Source organism: Protomyctophum parallelum, assembly GCF_964188405.1.
Source record: "Protomyctophum parallelum genome assembly, chromosome: 1".
Classification (NCBI taxonomy): Eukaryota; Metazoa; Chordata; class Actinopteri; order Myctophiformes; family Myctophidae; genus Protomyctophum; species Protomyctophum parallelum.
In genome coordinates, this window is record NC_139697.1 from 40,534,529 (window position 1) to 40,554,571 (window position 20,043).

A 20,043-nucleotide genomic window follows, 5' to 3' on the forward strand; every position below is an offset into this window, starting at 1 on the left:
CTGTTCTTGAGAGAAATTAGACGTTTGCCCCGGACCCAAAACCTGTGTGTGTGTGTGTGTATACAGTATATATATATATATTTATATAATAATAAACACATTCATTTCTGTCTCTCTTCTCCTCCCCCCCCCCCCCCCTCCCCCTCAGGCATTGCTCCAGTCAATGGTGGACACGGCGGAGAGCCTCTGTCCCAACGTGATGAAGAGGAGCAGCCTTCGTCAGGACCTGGTCAAGAACAGCACAGGGAGGATAACTGTTCCACGGAGCTTCATCGCCACAACGTTGCTGGAACAGTCGGGGGTGGACATCATCAACAAGATCAGGTGGGTGGATGTGGGTCGGAGTCGGAGTCCCGCCCCCTCTCAGAATGACGAGCGGCCCCGGAAGAGAATTCCCCATTCGTTTTTTCACATAGACGTTTCAAAAAGTATTAATTTACAATTATCACAATGTTTTGGACCCATCAAATAATTAGAAAGAAGAAAAACAAAAAAAAGGGTTGTACCCTGCCCTTTTTTCTTCTGTGTCTTTAAATAAATACCTTTTGAAACGTCTATGGCAATTATAATGTGGTTGTCCACAAAATGGACAACCACAGTCGTCTGACTCGTCTCTAGACTCTAGACTCCAGATAACACAGATAAGCAGGGCAGTCTGATGCACTTCATATGATCACATGCCTACTCCCAACGTCATGGGTTTGAATGTGTCTTGTGACCTGCTGTGTTGGATAAAGCAATGAGACGCTGTTATGTTTATCCTGATGTGTGCTGCGTGCGTTTTTTTGTTTTCTTTCTAGTGAGGTGAAGCTGAGCCTGGCGTCGTTTCTGTCAGACCGCATCGTAGATGATATCCTGGAGTCTTTGTCCCGATCCCAGCACACTCTAGTTAGTGACTTATGATCATTTACCCCCCCCCCCCTCTACTGTATGTCTAATGATCTGTCGCTTTTACATCCATCTATCCATCTCCCTCTTCACTCACTTACCTATCTATCCTCCCATTTCCATTTACCCATCCATTCTTCCACTCACCCATCCAGACAGACCATCTGACAGGGAAGGGCCAGCCGCTGGTCCGCCATGTTCCACCGATGGAGGCCGAGGTTCTGGACGAGACCATTCTCCAGCCTGAGAACCAAGAGCAGCACACCAGGGTAGTAGACCACGCCCACAGGCTGGAGGAGATGGACACTTGCATGGTAGTTTTTTCTGTTTTCTTTCTTTCTTTTTTATTTAGTATAGATATCTCCAAAGCTAACTTTATGATGTCATCAACTAAAGTGCTGTACAGGTCAAAACATAAGTGCCTAGTGGCACTAAATGACCATGTCTCGTTAGATATGTGTTTTCTTTTTAAATGTTTTATGTGTGGCTTTCGCCTTTATTTTATATATTTTATGGAGGGACAGACAGTAGGCTGACAGGAAATGGGGAGATAGATGGGAGGAGAAGACATACAGTAAATGCCGTCAGGATCGGGAGTCGAACCCGCGGCACACTGCCAGACTGGATTACCAGCCAAGGTGCCTGGACCACTGAGCCGTTAGATATGTTTTTAATGTATTTGTCATTGTTGTCCTGCATTTTGCCATGAAGATAATTATGTGTAAGTGTTGTTGCTGTTTTGTTGTTTATGAGACCGAAGACAAATTTCCACATTGTGGACAATAAATGAAACTAACTAACTAACAAGCAAACAATAAGACAGGAGGTGATCAAATCAAAACTTAAGCTAGTCTGTGATTAAAAGCCAAGCGAATAGTGTAGTCCAGTTGTTTTCGATCTACAAGCTCACAACGTGTCCCATTGTGTTGAGCTTGGAGATCGACTATTTTATTTGATTATTTTATTGTGAGAAAGAATTTATATGAATAATTAATTCAATAAATAATCATTTAAAATAAATTACCTTCACAAAATATGAATGCCAGATTGAAAGTGGGTTAAATATTTTTGTTAGGGTATAGAATCTGTTGGGAATTGAGTGCGCCCAAAGTACAGATATAATTAGTAAATTGAAAAACAATTCACTAATTATATCTAATTACACATAACAATGTGTGTTTCTTCTTAAAAATCCCAAAACACACCTCGACTTGTCTCACGGAACACCAGTGTGCCTCGGCACACCATTTGAGAATCACTGTTTTAATCAAATTGACTTTTTCTCCTCTCCAGATGACTCCTAAGTCTAAGAGGAAGAGTATTCTTGTCCGGATGCTGCGACCGGTCTCTGTGGCGTTTGGTGAGTCGCTGACAGAACTGAACTTCATACAGTGACACAACTCTGTTCTTTACTGTTCTGCTAGTCTCGCATGGCCAGATTGTTGCCTCCCACACATTTCAAATGCTTCCGGTCATAGTACAGTGCTCTTATCACGAACGGATGTGAAGCCTCCTCCCCACTAACGTTTAGTCTTTACAGCCACACAAATTGATCCTAATATCAATTAAAATCATTGAAGCTTGTATAGATTGCTGCTTAGCAGAAGTGGAAATTAAAAAATAAAGTGTAAAGACATTTTGTGAATGGAAATGACAGCTTCCTTTACTCGGATTTCGGGTAGTTCCAGACTCTATATATCATTCGGAAATTGTTGAATAGTTGTCTGGCTATGCGAGACTACTGTTACATTGTAACTATTTTTAGTATTTTTGCTTATGTTGATGTATGATTGTATTGATATGATACTGGTGAAGATGATCAAATATACTATACTAAAGGTCTGCTAACCTTGTTCCCATTTCAATCAAATATAATCAATACAATCAGATACAATCAGATACAATCAGATACAATCAGATACAATCAAATCAAACAATAAGATAGGAGGTGATCAAATCAAAAGTTTAAATTTAAGCTAGTCTGTGATTAAAAGGCAGTTCGGAAATGTAGCTCAGTTTCCACTTCATTTTGTGCGCAGTGGGTGCATAGTCTGTCTGTCTTTTCTAGGGAACCAGGTCTGCCTCTGACTGCCTTTGTCTATCACAATACTTCTCATTGAGTCTGTACTTTTGGGTTATGGGTCAGCTTCAGTCACATTGCTCAGGTACTGTATTCTGCACGGTGTATTCTCTTTTTAGGGCCAAACAGCATTCTAGTTTTCTCTGTTTTCGGGTTTCTTTCCAATGTGTTAGATAGTTTTCCTTTTGCTGTTTTATATTTGGTTTTCTATCTGGTGGCTCTGCCACAGAGTTCCAGGACCAGCTGGTCTTGGGGGCATCTCTCTAGAGTTTCTCTGTGTGTGAGTGCCTTTTTATAGAGTGCATCAGTATCACTTTCTTTTTGGTGGTTGTTAAATTTAAATGCTCTCTATTTTATTTTTATTATGGGTGGGTATTGTCATAATTCTGCCCCTGCATGCATTATTTGATTATTTCTGCTGGATCCGGAGAATGGGTTTGCAGAATTCTGTGCGCCTCAGGGTCTCAGTTTTTGTGTTTATCTCATTTTTCAAGATCTTGGTTTGCTAATTACTTGTCCCCAGATCTCACAACCATAGAGGGAAATTGGTTCCATCACTGAGTCCAGTATTTTAAGCCAGGTTTTAATTGAAATGTCTTTTTTGATGTTTCTTTTGATGGCATAGAAGGCCCTTCTTGCCTCGTCGTCTCTCAGGTCCTTTACAGCTTAGTTGAAATTGACTGTTCTTTGTTCTAATGGGATTGTATTTAGGAAGAATTTAAATATTATGGTTTTAGTCTTTTAGCCCATGTCTGGGAGAACCTGTGCAGGAGATCAAGTTGCTTCCTTGGTAGGAGACATCACCAGCAGATCATCTGCAAATAGTAAGCATTTGATTTCTGTGTTTGCTATAGGGTGTAGTCTCTTGTGACAGACTGTTGACTAACATCAACAGTTTTTCTTTGTTTTGCCAATGCCCAGATTGACTAAGCTAGGGTGATGCCTGAGCTGTAGACTCTTGAGTGTTGGACTATTACTTCTCGGCTTTGAGGGGGAAAAGTTTTTCAACTATATTTTAACTACGCATTTCCTGTTGTTAGTGTACATTGATTTCATAATGATGTATGTAGGTTTTTCCCCCAATGCCACTTTCCATCAGATGCTCGTGCCAAATTGAATCGAATGATTTTTTTAAAGTTTACAAAGCAGGAGAATAATTAGCTTTAGTTTTTGTTTATTTGGTTGTCGATTAGGGTGTTGAGGGTGTAAATGTGGTCTGTTTGGTAGAAAACCAATTTGTTGTGACATTGCTTTCTGTGAGAACATTTTGAATTCTGTGATTGATGATCATGCAGAGGATTCTTCTGAGGTTACTGTTTACACAGATCCCACAGTAATGATTTGGGTCATATTTGTCTCCACTCTTGTGGAGTGGTGTTATCAGCCCTGGATATCTGCACAGCATACTTTCCTTGGGTGCAGTGGTGTAAACTGTAAAGTAACATAAGTAACACAAGTACATTTACTCAAGTACTGTACTTTAGTAAAATGTTGAGGTATTTTTACTTTACTGGAGTGTTCCAAATCTCTTTTCTCTCTACTCCACTACATCTCAAAGGCAAATAGGCTATTTTACTTTTACTCTTTAAACATTAGTTACTAGTTACTTTGTAGATTTAGAATAGAAACATGCATTAACCACTTCATCCCTATATACATTTCCGCTGTTTGAAAATAGCCGATGTACTACGTGATGTGACACATTGTGAGCATTGTGAACATGAAAACTTTCTACTTTTGGTACTTTAAGTACATTTTGATGCCAATACATTTGTACTTTTGCTCAAGTACATTTTGGATTATATCTACATTGTATATCTACATTGCAGGATTAATACGTAAAACATGGGAGTACTTTTTTCCCCCAGTGCTTGTGTGATATATGTCTTGTACTTGCGCTTAGACCCTTCCAGTAGCCATTCTCGCCCCAATGTATTGTTGTACTGGTTATAAAACTCACGATGAACGTATGTATATACTGTATGTTGACAATAATTGAACGTTTCCTTGTGATCGGTGCGTTCCACTCATCAAACAGAGATGGAGTTTGACTTGGACAAGGCCTTGGAGGAGGTGCCAATCCACGTGGAGGACCCGCTCCCGCCTCCTCCCCCTCCTGCTGCACAGCCATTGGCCAGGATGTCGTCCTACTTTGGAGATCTTCCCCCTCCTCCGCCACCGGCGGACATGAAACCTGTCAGTTTCGGAGAGCTGCCGACCGTGGAGGTGAGGAAGCTGGAGCATCACACCAAGCTCCGCCCTAGACCTAAGAAGAGGACCAAGCCCAGCCGCCCCCCCGTAAGTCCACGCCATCACAAACAGCTTTGAGTGACAACACCAGAGGGAGTGCAACGAACCATGTACAACCCAGATTCGGCACAAACGAGGGACTAAATTATTTTCGCTCCTATGCCGCCAAAATGTGGAACGCCCTACCAACAGTCATTAAGACATGTGAATCCCTTGACTCCTTCAAAACCGCTCTCAAAGGGCACCTACGGACGGCTGCAATTATATGTTATTTATATGTAAATATATGTTTCTTTTCCCTTTTTGCTTCCTTTATGATGAATTCCTGTTCTGTTCTTTAACTATATAGAAGTGTCTATTTGTACGTCTCTAAATGTTTTGATGAATTGAACATGGTGGACCCTGTTGTAAACAAGTGTAATGCTTAATTGGGTCGTCCACTCACAGTTAACAGTCTTTGTATTGAGTTTGTGCTTGAAATGTACTGTAATTCTGCAAACTGTTAATAAATATTTCAATCAATCAATCAATCAAAACCCCACTGAGACCTGAGACCAGTTTCTATCAGAACAGTTTTCTGAAAAACCTACGTTTCTATATCAAGTGGTTCTCAAACTATTTCATGTCAAGGACCCCAAAAGTGTCCTGGGCCGTGGCTCAGCGGGCTGGTCCCGATCCCGATGGCCTTTACTGCATGTCACCCCCCCATCTCTCTCCCCATTTCCTGTCAGCCTACTGTCTATCCCTCCAAATATATATATATATATATATATATATATATATATATATATATATATATGTTGTTCCAGTGATCCTCAGAAGCAAAGATATGAGTTGAAAACGTTGTAAAAATTAAAAAAAGATTTGCGCAACATTATCACCCGGATTTCAAAAATATATCTGCTATTTTTCTAAAGTTTAAAATAATGGTTAATGTTGACACAGATGCATTCCACGACTTAAGGAATTAACAGGAATCAGCCTTATGGGGTCCATCCAGGGCAGGCCTGGCGCCAGCTTGAATATAGACATAACGTGGTCAATCTTATTTCAGCAAGTCAGTCGTAGGTCAATTGTTAAACTGGCAACAGTTTCACATTCACATTCACATTCATGTTATCTATCCCCAACTTAGGAACCAAATGGACCCTTATGGGTCTGTAACTCTCAGAGTTAAATTACCATTGATTTTACAATATAAATTGAGGTCCCAGAGGTAGAAATGCCATTAAATGGGGGACAGTAGCCTAATGCCTGTCAAACTGTGTCCTTGAAATTAAATGGGGTTGAGAATCACTGCTAGAGCCGTAAAAATCTTCTCTTATGGGGGTCCCTAGCATATCTTTTCAAATGGGGGTCCATGGGCTAATTAGTGTCAATTTGGGGGTCCTTGGCATGAAAAAGTTTGGGAACCACTGAGCTAGACTGTTTACATAGAAGAGTTGCCGCCTCGTTGATGCCAATTGGTACTTAGGGTTAGTCAATTACAGTGCGACTGTCCTTTTGGGAAGTGGGATCAAGACACTGCTCCAGAAACGGCAAACAGGCGAGGTGTCAATTGCCTTTATTTTGGCACCCTGTGGTTCCGGGCCTGTGCCAGGCTTTCTAACCTCACTTACTTAGATTTTGCTTTTAACTGTCTGTCGCAGCAAACGACAAAAGACACACACACACAAAACTCATCAAAATTATCCTTTTATAATTAGGTTCCTGCTAGCTCACACAAGTATAAAATGTACTTTTTGCCCAGAAAGGGATTTGTTTTCCACCGGAGTAACTTTTAGTTACTCCACTGCGCCCTCTACCGATATTGCCAAGAGAGAACCCTCATGGAGAAAAGTAATTCCTCCAGTGAAAACAAATCCCTTTCTGGCCAAAACGTATATTTTATACTCAGAGTGCTTCCACTAAGGAAAGTAGGCTTTCTAATGACACAACCCACCTTTGTATTGGTGAGTAGGTGAAACGTTCTTTTTATTTTCGTAACAGAGGAGAGCTTGGTCTGCGTTTCATGCGAGCCAGGAAATAGAACGGTCGCATGGCCTCAATGCAACGGCGGTAAAGGTTGGCTGTGGACCAGAGCTAGGTTCATGCTGTCATGCCTTTGACCTTGTGTTTTGCAATTGCAGAGGGCGGCAGACCGCAGCCTGGTGTCACAGGAAACCCAGCACAACGGTGTCGTGGGAAGAGTGGACGAAGGCCTGGATGAATTCTACACTAAGAAAGTCAACAACAAACTGAGCTTCAAGTGAGACTGGACTCTTTACACATTGTAGCAACTCACAATGCAATAACGGCTCATAATGTAATAATTGATATGCAATAAAAACGTATAATATAATAATCAGCTCATAATGTAATCAAAAAATGAGCGCTCAGGTCTCCACCAGGATGATTAGCGCTTTTGATGTTTGGACAAAATGTGTAGGAGTAATATAAGTAGTATAGGAATATACAGTATATACATATATATATATATATTGCAATAATCTGTCGTGTGGTGGTTGTAAAGTTGTACACATAATATTATCGGTGCAGTCATAGGTGAAAACATGAATTAGCCTGTTATAGCACCACCATGAGGCTGATTTGAATCTTTTTAAATGGCATTACTTCCTCAGCCTAGTGGGAATGTGTGTGCATAATTTCCAGGAAATGTCACGCTGTGTTCATGATTTGAGTCATTTAGTTCTAAACGGTCCAATCCTGCAAACTTTGGAAGGCAATCTTACACTGAAAGGTTTTACACTGCATATTTATTACCTCTGTTGACAAATGTAGACTTTCTTATGGCCCATATAGTTGAGAAAAGTCTTACACTGTCATATTTATTACCTGTTGACAGATAGACTTTATTTTCAAAACATGTTGCTATCTTTATTGTCTGTCTTTAATGCTAATTTACTAAAGACTTTTAAACATTATTATCCTACTCCTTATAGAGTTAAATGAATGATGTATGCGTCATATTCGTCCAATTCAGTTTTACATGTATTGTATAACTTGTCACAAACCAGACTAAAATCAGTGTGCCACTGTGTGTCACATGATATCTTATGATATCTTTATTTTATTTTTAAGAAACATTACTTTTTCCAATAAATGGCTCTACATTGGAACCATATAAAATATGTATGTTGCTTGGAACAATGTTTCTCTTGAAATAAAACAAACAAATCTTTCTGACTTTGTGACAAAATAAAACGAACAAACAAACAAACGGACCAGATCGAAAATATATCCTAGTCTAAACTGATCATGATACTGGCCATGATATGGACATGATACTGACTTCATCCCATTCTGACCTGAGATCAGATTCATACGACGTTTCCACTGGACACACACTGGTCTGATTAACCCATTCTGACCTGAGATCAGATTAAAAAAATGTCAGTCGTTCATCGATTTTTCAAAAATAGCAGATCTACAAGCTCATATCGCGCCACCGAGTGGCGCGATATGAGCTTGTAGATCTGCTATTTTTCAATAGATAAAGCATAACATGATGCTAACACCAAAATGGGTGCCCGGTCAGAATGGGTTAAACTGTTAACTTATGATACTGATACTATTAAGAGTTTATCTGCGATCGCACCAGGGATCAGGCGCTCCCCATAGGCCAGGGGTTTCCAAACCTTTTTCAAATGGGCCATATAAGAAAATATTAAAACACCCAAGGGCCAACTACATAATTTAGCTTCGGATTTAAATGATTCTATTTAACTATCATCATCAATATTTAATATCAATGGTCTTTTGTCAGGTGTGTGCTGTGAGCAAAAAGTGTATCTCTGCCTTTTTTCATTGCCAAATGTAACGAAGCAAGCAAGGTAAAGAAATTAAGAAATAAATAAATGCAAGGAACAAGGAACACTGACAAATACACGAGAAATGTCCAGGTTTAAAAACTTTTATGTAAAAATGTCCCATACTGTTGGGCCGTTCATAATACAATTCAGGTATGAAGCTGTGGGCCGTATAAAAGTCAACCCAGGGCCACATTTGGCCTGCGGGCCGCACTTTGGACACAGCTGCCATAGGCGAACCATTATGCAAATTTTCTTAAAGAACCATGGTTACTGAAGTAACCTCCAGAGTCCAGATACTGATCACTGGCCATGTTACTGTCATGATACTGTACATTTGTCAACAGAGGTAATAAATATGACAGTGTAAGACTTTTCTCAACAATATGGTTCATTATTACATTATGAACTTTTATTACATTATTTATTACATCACTATGTGTTAATTCATAAAGTAACACATTATTACATTTCAATTATTACATTATGAGCCGTAATTACATTATGAGCAGTTATTACATTATGAGTTGTTACACACATTCTAACATGACCTCACTATGATTACAATTTGATTAAAAAAAAAAGCTAATGCTAAATCAAAGAATGTTTATTTTTTTACCTCCTGATATAATTTGTGCTATCCTCTTTTCTAGACGGCCCACCCTGAAAGGCTCTTCCTCTGGCAGCCAGGACACCGCGGAGAAGAAACGTGAGTCGCGCAAGTCGGGCTTCCTCAACCTCATCAAGTCGCGCACCTCCCGCTCAGAGAAGAGCCACGGAGCAGCCTCCATCACACATCCTCCTCCGCCTCCGGTAGCCGAGGTGACGGAGGAGTCGATGCCCACGTCCCCCAAGGCGGCGGTGAAAAGTCCCGGGCCTACAGCCGTGGAACCCCCCCTCCAGGAGTTCCCCAGGGCGCCGTCCGAGGACCACCCCGAGCCACCGGAGGTTGCAGTGACTTCTGCTGAGCCTACGGAGGAGGAGGAGGAGGAGGAGGAGAAAGCAGGCCCCCATGTGCCACACCATTTCGGGGTGCCTATCATGGGCATGGACCTGCTGGCGGAGATGAGGGCTAAGCAGGAGAAAATGGCTGCGCACAAGGTCAGGTGGTGTGGAGAAAGTAAAGACATCGCCCTGTAACTATCGATTATTTTCTTAGTGATTATTCTGTCGATTACTTTATTAATACTATTAATCGAATGATCGAGAAGTGTTTTGTTGGATCGAACAAATCGAATTGATTTTTTTTATAATCGACTAAATTGATTCATCGGAATAATCACTTAATATGCGGTTGATAATAATTTTTAAAAAATCCTCAAAAAAGGAATTATTATATCCTGAATAGGGACAGCAAATGCAAAGAGGTTTGCAGAAATATTGCAAATGAATACTGACATGAACTTTTATTAATAATACACTTACATTTCATAAACTTTGTATCTATTTTCCAGTCTGAATCCAACTCCTCTCTGGATAAGACGGATGGTGATGCAGGTGAGTTACGGTCCTTTAAAAACTCCAGATTGTAGTTTATTTAATTGCACAATGATGCAATGTGTAATTATGGCTGTGTTCACTTCACACTGTTATGAAATGGGGTCCCCATGGGACCCCCAGGGGTCTTTGAGGTAGTTCAAGGGGGTCCCCAGCCACATGATCTAACATAGCATAAAGTTATTTTTAACCACTTTAGCTTATTTGGATAAGTGCCGGTCTCAAGCTCACAACATGTCGTGGCATGCGTGCGTTATGAATTCATGAATTATGAAACATTTTGAATACTTTTCCTAATGGGGGTCCCTGACACAAAGCTTTGGTGGTCCGCAGCCAAATACATATCAATTTGGGCTTATTTGACATGAAAATGTTTGGAACCCACTGCTTCGATACATCCATGTGACCTTTCCCCCCTCTTCCTTCGTCCTCTCGTCTCCTCAACTCGTCCTACCTGGTTGTGTCAACCAACCAACAGACAGTGATGACTCCAGACCAGAGCCGGTCCCCAGGGCCAAGCCCCCCAGCGTCAGCCCCAGACCCCCTCCTCCTCCTCAGGCCAAGCTCCCACTGGGGCCCCGCACCTCTGGACCCCTGAGCCCCGCCGGGCCCCTGAGCCCCAGACCCACCAGCACCTACAGCCTGGGTAGGGTTACACATAGATATATACACACACTGTTATGTGTTCTATTGGTCTGTTGCAGTGTTTCTGCGATAAGCAGACCTGTTATTGGCCACAAGTAAAGATCCCGTGTTTTTTCACCTTTTCTTTAAAAAAAAAAGTAATTTATTTTTTTATTATTTATTTTCACTATTGTTTCCCAAAACATTTTCAAAAACTGACATACAGAATGTTGGCTCCATTTACACACAGTAGGCAGTTGGTTTGCAAAATGTATTAAGCTACTTTACGTTGTGGACGTCTTGTGTACATTATACAGTACATAATTTAATAAATACTCTGTATGCTGTTGATCAGCCATGGTGAGATAACCGCTGTGTGTGTGTGTGTGTGTGTGTGTGTGTGTGTGTGTGTGTGTGTGTGTGTGTGTGTGTGTGTGTGTGTGTGTGTGTGTGTGTGTGTGTGTGTTTGTGTGTGTGTGTTTGTGTGTGTGTGTGTGTGTTCAAGATGCACTTGCCACCTTATTGAATCTCCTACACAAACACCTTGAAGGTAGTAAAACCCATGCTAGGCTGCTTTTTATTGATTTTTCCTCAGCATTTAATACCATACAGCCCCATGTCTTGGTTGATAAACTGGTTAACTCCTTTGGTGTAGATCCCTGTCTGGTGGGCTGGATTCTTGACTTCTTAACCAACAGATCTCAACGTGTAAGGGTTAATGAAATACTGTCTAGCTTCCTGACATCTTCTACTGGCTCGCCCCAGGGTTGTGTTTTATCTGCCTTTCTTTACATTCTTTATACCAACGATTGTGTTAGCCATTTCCAAAATAGATTCATCATTAAATACGCTGACGACTCGGTCATCGTCAGCCTGCTTGACAATGATGAGAACTGTCACGGGCAAGTGGTAGATGACTTTCTATCCTGGTGTGACAACGCCTTCTTGCAGCTTAATGTTTCAAAAACAAAAGAGCTATGCATAGATTTTAGACGTTCCCCACAATCCCCCCAGAAGAGTGTTGTCAACGGACAGACTGTAGATATTGTGCCCAGCTACAAGTATCTAGGCACAATTATTGATGACAAACTGAAATTCGACCTAAATACTGATGTGATGCAAAAAAAAGGTCAACAACGCCTGTACTGCCTAAGGAAATTGGCTAAGTTCAATGTCGACAAGACTCTGATGAAACTGTTTTACAGTGCCTACATCGAGTCCGTCATTTCTTTCTCCATTATCTGTTGGTATGGTAATCTCTGCATCAGAGACAAAAATTCCCTAGGGAGAATTGTAAAAGTGGCCTCAAAAATCATTGGCTCACAAATGAACGGCCTAGACCAGATCTTTAAGAAACAGGTACTTAACAAAGCCCTGTGTATCCGATCTGATGCTGCTCACCCACTATACGGAGAGTACATCCTTCTCCCATCCGGCCTTCGCTTGCGAGCCCCCTGTGCCACAAAAAACAGGCACAAACATTCCTTTGTCCCGGTCTCTATTCACACACTGAATGCTGCTGTGCGTAGATCGAGGATATAACCTTATGATGAGCACTTTTACTTTTTACTTTTTACTGTATTATCTTGTGCCTATGTCTATGCACACGCACTTTTATGACCTATCGCATAGCACTTTAAACGCCTGCACTTTAATGGTTGTGTGCACCTTTTACTCTGGTATCCGCTATGTGAACTGTTTGTTGTCTGTACTGTTTGTTTTCATTGTTTAATGTACTGTCTATGCTGCAACCCAATTTGCCCTTCGGGGACACTAAATAAACTTGAACCTTGAACCTTGAACCTTGTGTGTGTGTGTGTGTGTGTGTGTGTGTTTGTGTGTGTGTGTGTGTGCGTGTGCGTGCGCGTGCGTGTCTCTTTCTCAAAGATGACTCTTCAGAGAGTCCAACTGGTAGCCCGTCAGCCAAAGGACCACTTCCTGCTCCCCGCCTGAAGAGGGCACCATCGGACCAGGAGAGAGAGAGCACCAGTAGCAACAGCGGGGGAACCACCTCACCACTGGATGGTTGGTATCAGTCTCTTTTTCCCAGTGTTTCTGATGGTCACTGGCCAGCTACACAGACCGGCACTTTCAGTAAATGTACAGGTAGAGGGAGACACAGAGTCTTCATCAGAATCTGTCGGAAAAGTTAATCTATAATAAAGCCTTGACTGGGAGCTTTACAAAGTTACAGTGTGCAGCTTTACAAAGTTACAGTGTGCAGTTCTATTCTTCCTCAGGTGCACGGTCAACCAGGGGTATACCGGTGGTTGGGCGTGGTTGAGCACCACTCCACAATAGCTCAGAGCCTTTGACTAGTTGGGTGCAGCTGCATGTGCGCCCATGAGAGTGCATCCTCTTCGCGTATCGACCAAAAACAACCAGGTTCACCTCTCTTACCAATGCTTTCAAAAGCTGCCAAGTGTCAACAGCGTGAATTAACATGGGTATGATAATTAATGACCCTGGCTGGATGCATATCAAATCAGTGGACCATTGTGTGACCCGTTCAGTTCAGTTAATTTATTTCCAGCTCTTTTGGACAACACAAAGAGTGCATACGTTGTGCATAGTGCAATTTGGGCAAGACATAATCACAAAAAAGGAAAGGAAAGTTCAAGGCCCAAGTTGTCAAGGCCATTTTAACATAATAAAGAGTTGAAGATGCTGGAAAAGGGGACAGGGAGAAACAGTGCTTATTGAGCCCTACCCCTGGCAATTTTTTGCAAAGAATATTTAGAAATAACATTACAATAAAATGACAGTGATTACAGCACAATTCAAAATTAATATTATTTACACACGTGTGACCCTCGCTCTCTCTCACGCACACTCACCCGTTCAAGTACTGTACAGTAGGTGTACTGTACAGCCTACTGTCAGATGTTCTGAAGCGGTCCAAAGAGACCGTGTTGGATAATGGATTAATTAATTAAATCAAAGCGTTGACGCCTGCAAGGTAAATGTAAATGACAACACTAAAGTGTCCTCATTATGCAAGTAAATAGAATAACATTGGAACACTAGATGGTGGCCTTCCAGGCAGCCTCCCGGCACTCTGCAGCCAGTTCGAGGACAGTCTCAGGCCCAATCGCCGGTGGTACTGTGAGCTCTCGATGAGGTGCACAGATTTCACCTTGTTTTGAAACAGCCTGTCTCAAATCACAGAGCCTCTGCTCACCATGCAGCACCAGCATGTGGTTATGAGAGCTGAGCTACAGTGTGGGTCATCCAGTACCCCACCTGACAAAGGTGGGGTACTACATACTGTATATATACAAAACGGCAGACTGGGGTAATATTTCAACTAAAGCAGTGAACTGGGGATACCTTATGCGTATAAAATATTTGACACAGATGCTTTCCTGGTTTGAATGGGTTATAAGTGGTTAATCATACCAGTGATATATGATCTGTGAGTTCATGAATGTGATAGTGATATTTAATCATGTGGTCAGAACAATTTATAGAATGTGCTCCACTGCTACCAGGCAAGCACAATACCACCACTACATTGAAGTATAATCAAATAGACAACGCTCAATTTAACAGGGGCCGACTTCTCTCTTGAATCGACGTCTGCGAGAGTGTGATTGATGCCCACCCCGCTCGCCACTGGGCATCTGACTGGAGATGAGAACAAACAAAAGTTAACTACAACTAGGGTCGTAGTGTCAGGACATATGACGATACAGTCAGGTGTAATGGACAACCCTTTTAAACTCTAGTGCTGCAACCGTCGATTATTTTCTTAGCGACTATAGTAACGATTACTTTTATGATCGAATCAAATGATCTAGAAGTGCCATTTAAAAAAATGTATTTATTTATTTATATATACCGGTATACTCAGTGTTACACAATATGCTTTGTTCTCTCTGTAATCTGTTTTTCTTTTCTTCATGCAGTCGAGTTGACAGGAGATGGCAGCCCATTCGACCCGCCCTGTGAGACAGACAATCAGGCTGTTGCTGGGAGACAGTGGTCTTCTCTGACGAGATCACCCAACCCTCCTACTGGCGACGACGACCGCGAACGCACCAAGTCTCTGCCTGCCTATGGTTAGAGAATCTCATGTTACCTTTTTACATCATGGCACTAACACAGGTCTGACAAGTACACAGAGAATCATTTACAGGTCATTAATTAACTGAGGCTATTCATTCAAGCTGCACTAAGTAACTTTCCTCTTCTACCCCGATACCATTGAACTAATAGAGCCGAGATTTTTACCCAATTTCCTGCAAAGTGCTGACATTTTTACCATTGACCCATGGGCGTCACACCCATATATGGTGAGTACGACGCGACACCCCCACTCTCACAGATCTCTGATGTCAGCCCCCCCCCCCCACACTTTGAGTGGCTGTTTTTGTAGTTATTTTCCGCTTGGATGTCCACGATGCGTTATTATGATCCCACCGCAGTTAGAAAAGCCTTGCTGTGATTGGCCAACTCGGTTTCCCCGGCCTATATGAAAGTCTATTGGCCGTTGATTGTGTTCAATTTAGGTCAAAAAGATGGTAAAAACAAAAAAGAATTGCGCGCAAATGCACACGAATCGCCTCCCCACGCTCCACCCACCTTCCCACCTTCAGATAGCCTATACACCCCTGCATTGACCTGGCCAGATTGCTCAGGCCAGGGGATAAATGGTAAATGGTGCATTTATATAGCGCCTTTATCCAAGGCGCTTTACATAGATTGTGCATTACATTCACCCATTCACACACACATTCATACACCGATTGCGGCGGAAGCCATGCAAGATACCAACCAGCACATCAGGAGCAATTTGGGGTTCAGTGTCTTGCCCAAGGACACTTCGACATGTAGACAGGAGGAGCCGGGATTCGAACCGCTGACCCATGGATCATTGGACGACCTGCTCTACCTCCTGAGCCACAGTCGCCCCTAAATAAATCTTGACCATCAGGTCAAAATTTGCATCAGATCCTGTTTTAGTTGACTTTTGACAAGATCTAAAGGTCAGACAAAATACAACCACACCAAATGTATAAGTTTTGTAATTTTATTACCATGCTCTACCATACAGATTGGACAAAATTACATTGTATTCATTAAAAAAGTTACATGCACCTTTAACCCAAATTGTATGAAAAGTTTGAATATAATTTATGGTATGAAAATCTGCCCATATACCATAACAGTATACATGTACTGTAAGCTAAGTTACACATGGTTTTGAATTATTTTCCTGATACTCTGGCCCCCCCCTCCCCCTCCCCCTCTCTCTCGCACACAGTGAGGCCTCAATCTTTGGCAGACCCAGAAAGCCCTCTAGGAGAGGAGGGTGACCCCGCTGCTGATCTCAGGCCAGTGGATAAATCTGAGGATGACTCCAGTGATGATGTCCCTTCAGTGTGACAACACCTGGCTGGCACATCGGTAGCTCCACTGGGAGTCATAATAAGCCCCACATTGTTGCATTATCTGGTGAACTGGGCCATAGAAGACTTGGGGCTGTTTTCAATGCAATCCAAATCCCTGCAATCTTATAGTCCAGTGATTCTCAACCTGTGGGTCCCCCACATGATTTTGGGGCGGTCGCCAGGGGACAGTAAAGTGACAATTAAGGACTTGTAAGACCTTTTTAATACAAATATAATAATAATAATAAATATGCCTCGACAATCGACAACGTGAGCTTGTAGATCTGCTATTTTTACAATATTTATCTGTGGGAACTGAGTCAAACTGTAACGCCTCCTACAATTCCAAGTGCTTGTCGGGGTGGGGGGGGGGGCGTCCCCTGTTCAAAGAGGATTATTTTGGGGGCCACAGCCTGAAAAGGTTGTGTAAGGTTGTGAAAAGTACAATAGCTTGTAATTCTTTCTTTTGCAGGTTATTTAATACCCTTTAACTATATTTACACAATATAATAATATAATAAATAGAAGCCAATAATAAAATAAAAAAAATGTTTTTGTTCCTACTGTATAAGCACCAGTCAACATGGTGTCCAAAGGTCAACATGGCTCCACCTTCTTTAATAAATAATGCCTTTAGTCTTACAATCCACTAAAAGATAACATTGTGACTTATTCAAGTATGACAACCACATATCAGTGTGAAGTGTATTGCATTTTGGTTAATGCATTGTGGCTGAGGAGAACAAAATGAGCTACTGTACACAGTATATCTGATCAAACATGGGAGATGCAGGTTTTCATAGTAAATACGACCTTCGTTCGCAATAAAAACTGGTCAAACATTGGCTAAATTGTCAAATAATATAAGTCTCAAACATTTGGAAAATAGACTATCTACAAGCTCACAGTCAACTTAAATGTAATTCCTCAACTCCTACAATTCCAAGTGCTTATCAGGGTGGTGGGTCCCCAGTTCAAATATGATTATTTTGGGGGGTTGCGGCCTGAAAAGGTTGAGAACCACTGCACTAGATGACCGGGCATCAATTGACCATGTATTAGTTTAGTTAATTGGGATGGTAGTGGCTCTGAAAGTCCAATGTACACTTTGTTGTAAATATTTGTGTCGCTCACAGGAAATAACAGATTTTTGGTGAGCGGTTGTATGACAAAGTATAAATTAGGCTTAACTGCCAGGTTACGGGTTCCATCCCTACTCTCTTGATGCTGTGAAGCACCATTTGGCATACAAAGTATCTTGGATAGAAACAGATGTGACGGTCTGCTATCTCTTATCTCTTGTGTCTTTTACCTCGATTGATCCCCTGGCTGCAGGTTTGGCCAAACTGACGCCACATTAAACCCATTATGGTCTGTGTCAACAACTGTAATAGTATCATAACAGGACAGAGCAGATGGGGTTTCCTACTAGAGAATGGTCTTTGATTTGTTATACTACATCTCCATATCAAGTTATAAAACGTTAATCGAGTCAAAAGAATACCGTGGAGGCTGTGAGTTTTAGAGTAGATCATGTTTATGTGAAAAAGTGCAAATTAAGGACATGACTTTCGGTGGGGGAAATGATACTAGCCATAAACCAACTGCTGTCAACTTTCAGCTCTGTCTGGTAGCATTGCTTACTTAACCAACTGCTTTGGTTGTTAACATCATTTGAGGGGCCCTGAAAAAGAACATAATATGAGTTACTTTTTTAAATGTACCTGCCACATTCCAGCCACAATCACGGCCTCATTGACTTCCATTATAAAACCAAAGTTAAAGGACCACTTCACCACTTTTCAACCTACCTTCATATAATTGGTCCTCACAAATGTAGTAATGCCAAAAAAAGAATATCAGTTCTGACTGAACGGTTTTCACGAAACGCGGGAATCTGGTAGAGGGCCATGCCAAACCGTGACTATGTGAAGCCCATGACCATTGGCCAAAGGGTGGCACTATAGCACTCAATTGAAAATGCAAACTTTGAACCTGCATAGCTCATGAACCGTTTAACCGTTGGCAATGACACTTTGATACACATATATGTCTCCTCATACCGAACAACTTTCGTGTTCTGACTTTTGACCTCTGACCTTTCGATCACCCGCCATTTGAATGTATCTCCTCCCAGGATCTTTGATCAAAATGCACAAAAATGTCTACACGTGAACTTTGGACCTATACAGATAAAAAATCGAAAATGAAACCTTTGAACAGTCATAGCTCATGCTTTGTTTGGCCAAAATTCATGGCACTTGTTTCCTTGATTCATGGGGAACACATCTGTCACTTTGACAAGTAAGCTCCGCCCTCAGAATTTCGTGAAACGCCCTACACACAATCTATGGACCATTAACTGAAATCCCGGTTGAAGAGAAGTTTGTACGTGAAAACATGAACATCGAACACTGTAGAAATGGATAATGACGTGCCCAAAACGAGGACACACATACTTGTTACCAAAACACTGAATGTTGTTACTGTTTACAATGAAACAACTGACTGTGTCCAGATAGCTCAGTTGGTTGAGCTCTCGCCTTCAGACCACAAGGTTGTGTGTTCAAATCCGGGTACCCGTGAGTCTTATTTGTGCATATTGTTCTTATTGGGTATTGTCTTTTTTCTTGGTCCCGCCTTATCGCTGCTTGCAGCTATATTTTTCCTATTCTATCTGTGTCTCGTAGGAGGGCTGTGGGCAGTTCATAAACCTGTCCACCAGTGACATCATCGATGGGGAATCCAAGCTAATAGAAACTGTAGTGTAGGTGTTCTATTCCTGAAAAGTTGCAATGCGATAATGAAAGCCATCGTTGTCACGATAATACAAATCTAAATATATATATAAATAATAAAATATATATTTTAATCTTGTTTAAAGAAAATCTGCCAATGATGTCACTGGTATTTTTTTTGTCCCGTCCAGGCGCCTACACTGGAATGCGGTGTTGGCGTTCTCACTCCCAACTCGTAATTGCGTCCACTAAAAGCATTTAAGTAACCAAGCACATCAAATGTGGAGGCTCTCTTGGCGAGGAAGTGACTGTGCCAAGCGGTGCGAAGTCTGCTTCTGCCGACTCTGCACTGTTCAAGTTAAATACCAATAGGCAGAGAATCGTAAATCATCCATCCTCGCCAACATGCGACAGGACAGGTCCCATGTGGAGTCCTGTTGCATCAAATGGGTGCCGCATGGGGTGCGAGCCGCCCCACGTCCGAAATGGTTTAGAAATGACAGAGTTACTGTGTGGGGGTCCCTCTACTGGTATACCCTCTACTGTACTGTACTGTGCACTACTGTATTGAGACACCCGAAATCATATATACAGTTAATATGTGCGTGTGTTTGTGTGTGTGTTAGGTTGCGCACAGGTGGTGAAAAACAACCATGCTATTTTCGTGCTCATACCCACCCACCCAGCCAGCCACCCAGCCACACACATGGCTCCGTAAGGGAGTTATGTCAAAAAGACAGGAGCCAATGCCATTACAAAACACT

The 20,043-nt window shown here is 41.8% G+C and overlaps 1 protein-coding gene across 1 annotated transcript in view; it reads left to right on the forward strand.

Moving 5' to 3' along the window:
- carmil1 (capping protein regulator and myosin 1 linker 1) overlaps positions 1 to 19,797 on the forward strand; it is a 68,908-nt gene extending 49,111 nt beyond the window's left edge. The window contains exons 27-39 of the mRNA XM_083780291.1: positions 149 to 324; positions 801 to 888; positions 1,044 to 1,202; positions 2,182 to 2,248; positions 5,007 to 5,266; positions 7,348 to 7,466; positions 9,681 to 10,128; positions 10,482 to 10,524; positions 11,003 to 11,170; positions 13,036 to 13,173; positions 15,057 to 15,209; positions 16,415 to 16,557; positions 19,471 to 19,797. Coding sequence (XP_083636417.1) covers positions 149 to 324; positions 801 to 888; positions 1,044 to 1,202; positions 2,182 to 2,248; positions 5,007 to 5,266; positions 7,348 to 7,466; positions 9,681 to 10,128; positions 10,482 to 10,524; positions 11,003 to 11,170; positions 13,036 to 13,173; positions 15,057 to 15,209; positions 16,415 to 16,536 — 1,941 coding nt within the window. The 3' untranslated portion in view covers positions 16,537 to 16,557; positions 19,471 to 19,797. The remainder of the gene's footprint in view (positions 1 to 148; positions 325 to 800; positions 889 to 1,043; positions 1,203 to 2,181; positions 2,249 to 5,006; positions 5,267 to 7,347; positions 7,467 to 9,680; positions 10,129 to 10,481; positions 10,525 to 11,002; positions 11,171 to 13,035; positions 13,174 to 15,056; positions 15,210 to 16,414; positions 16,558 to 19,470) is intronic.
- Positions 19,798 to 20,043: the final 246 nt, after the last annotated feature.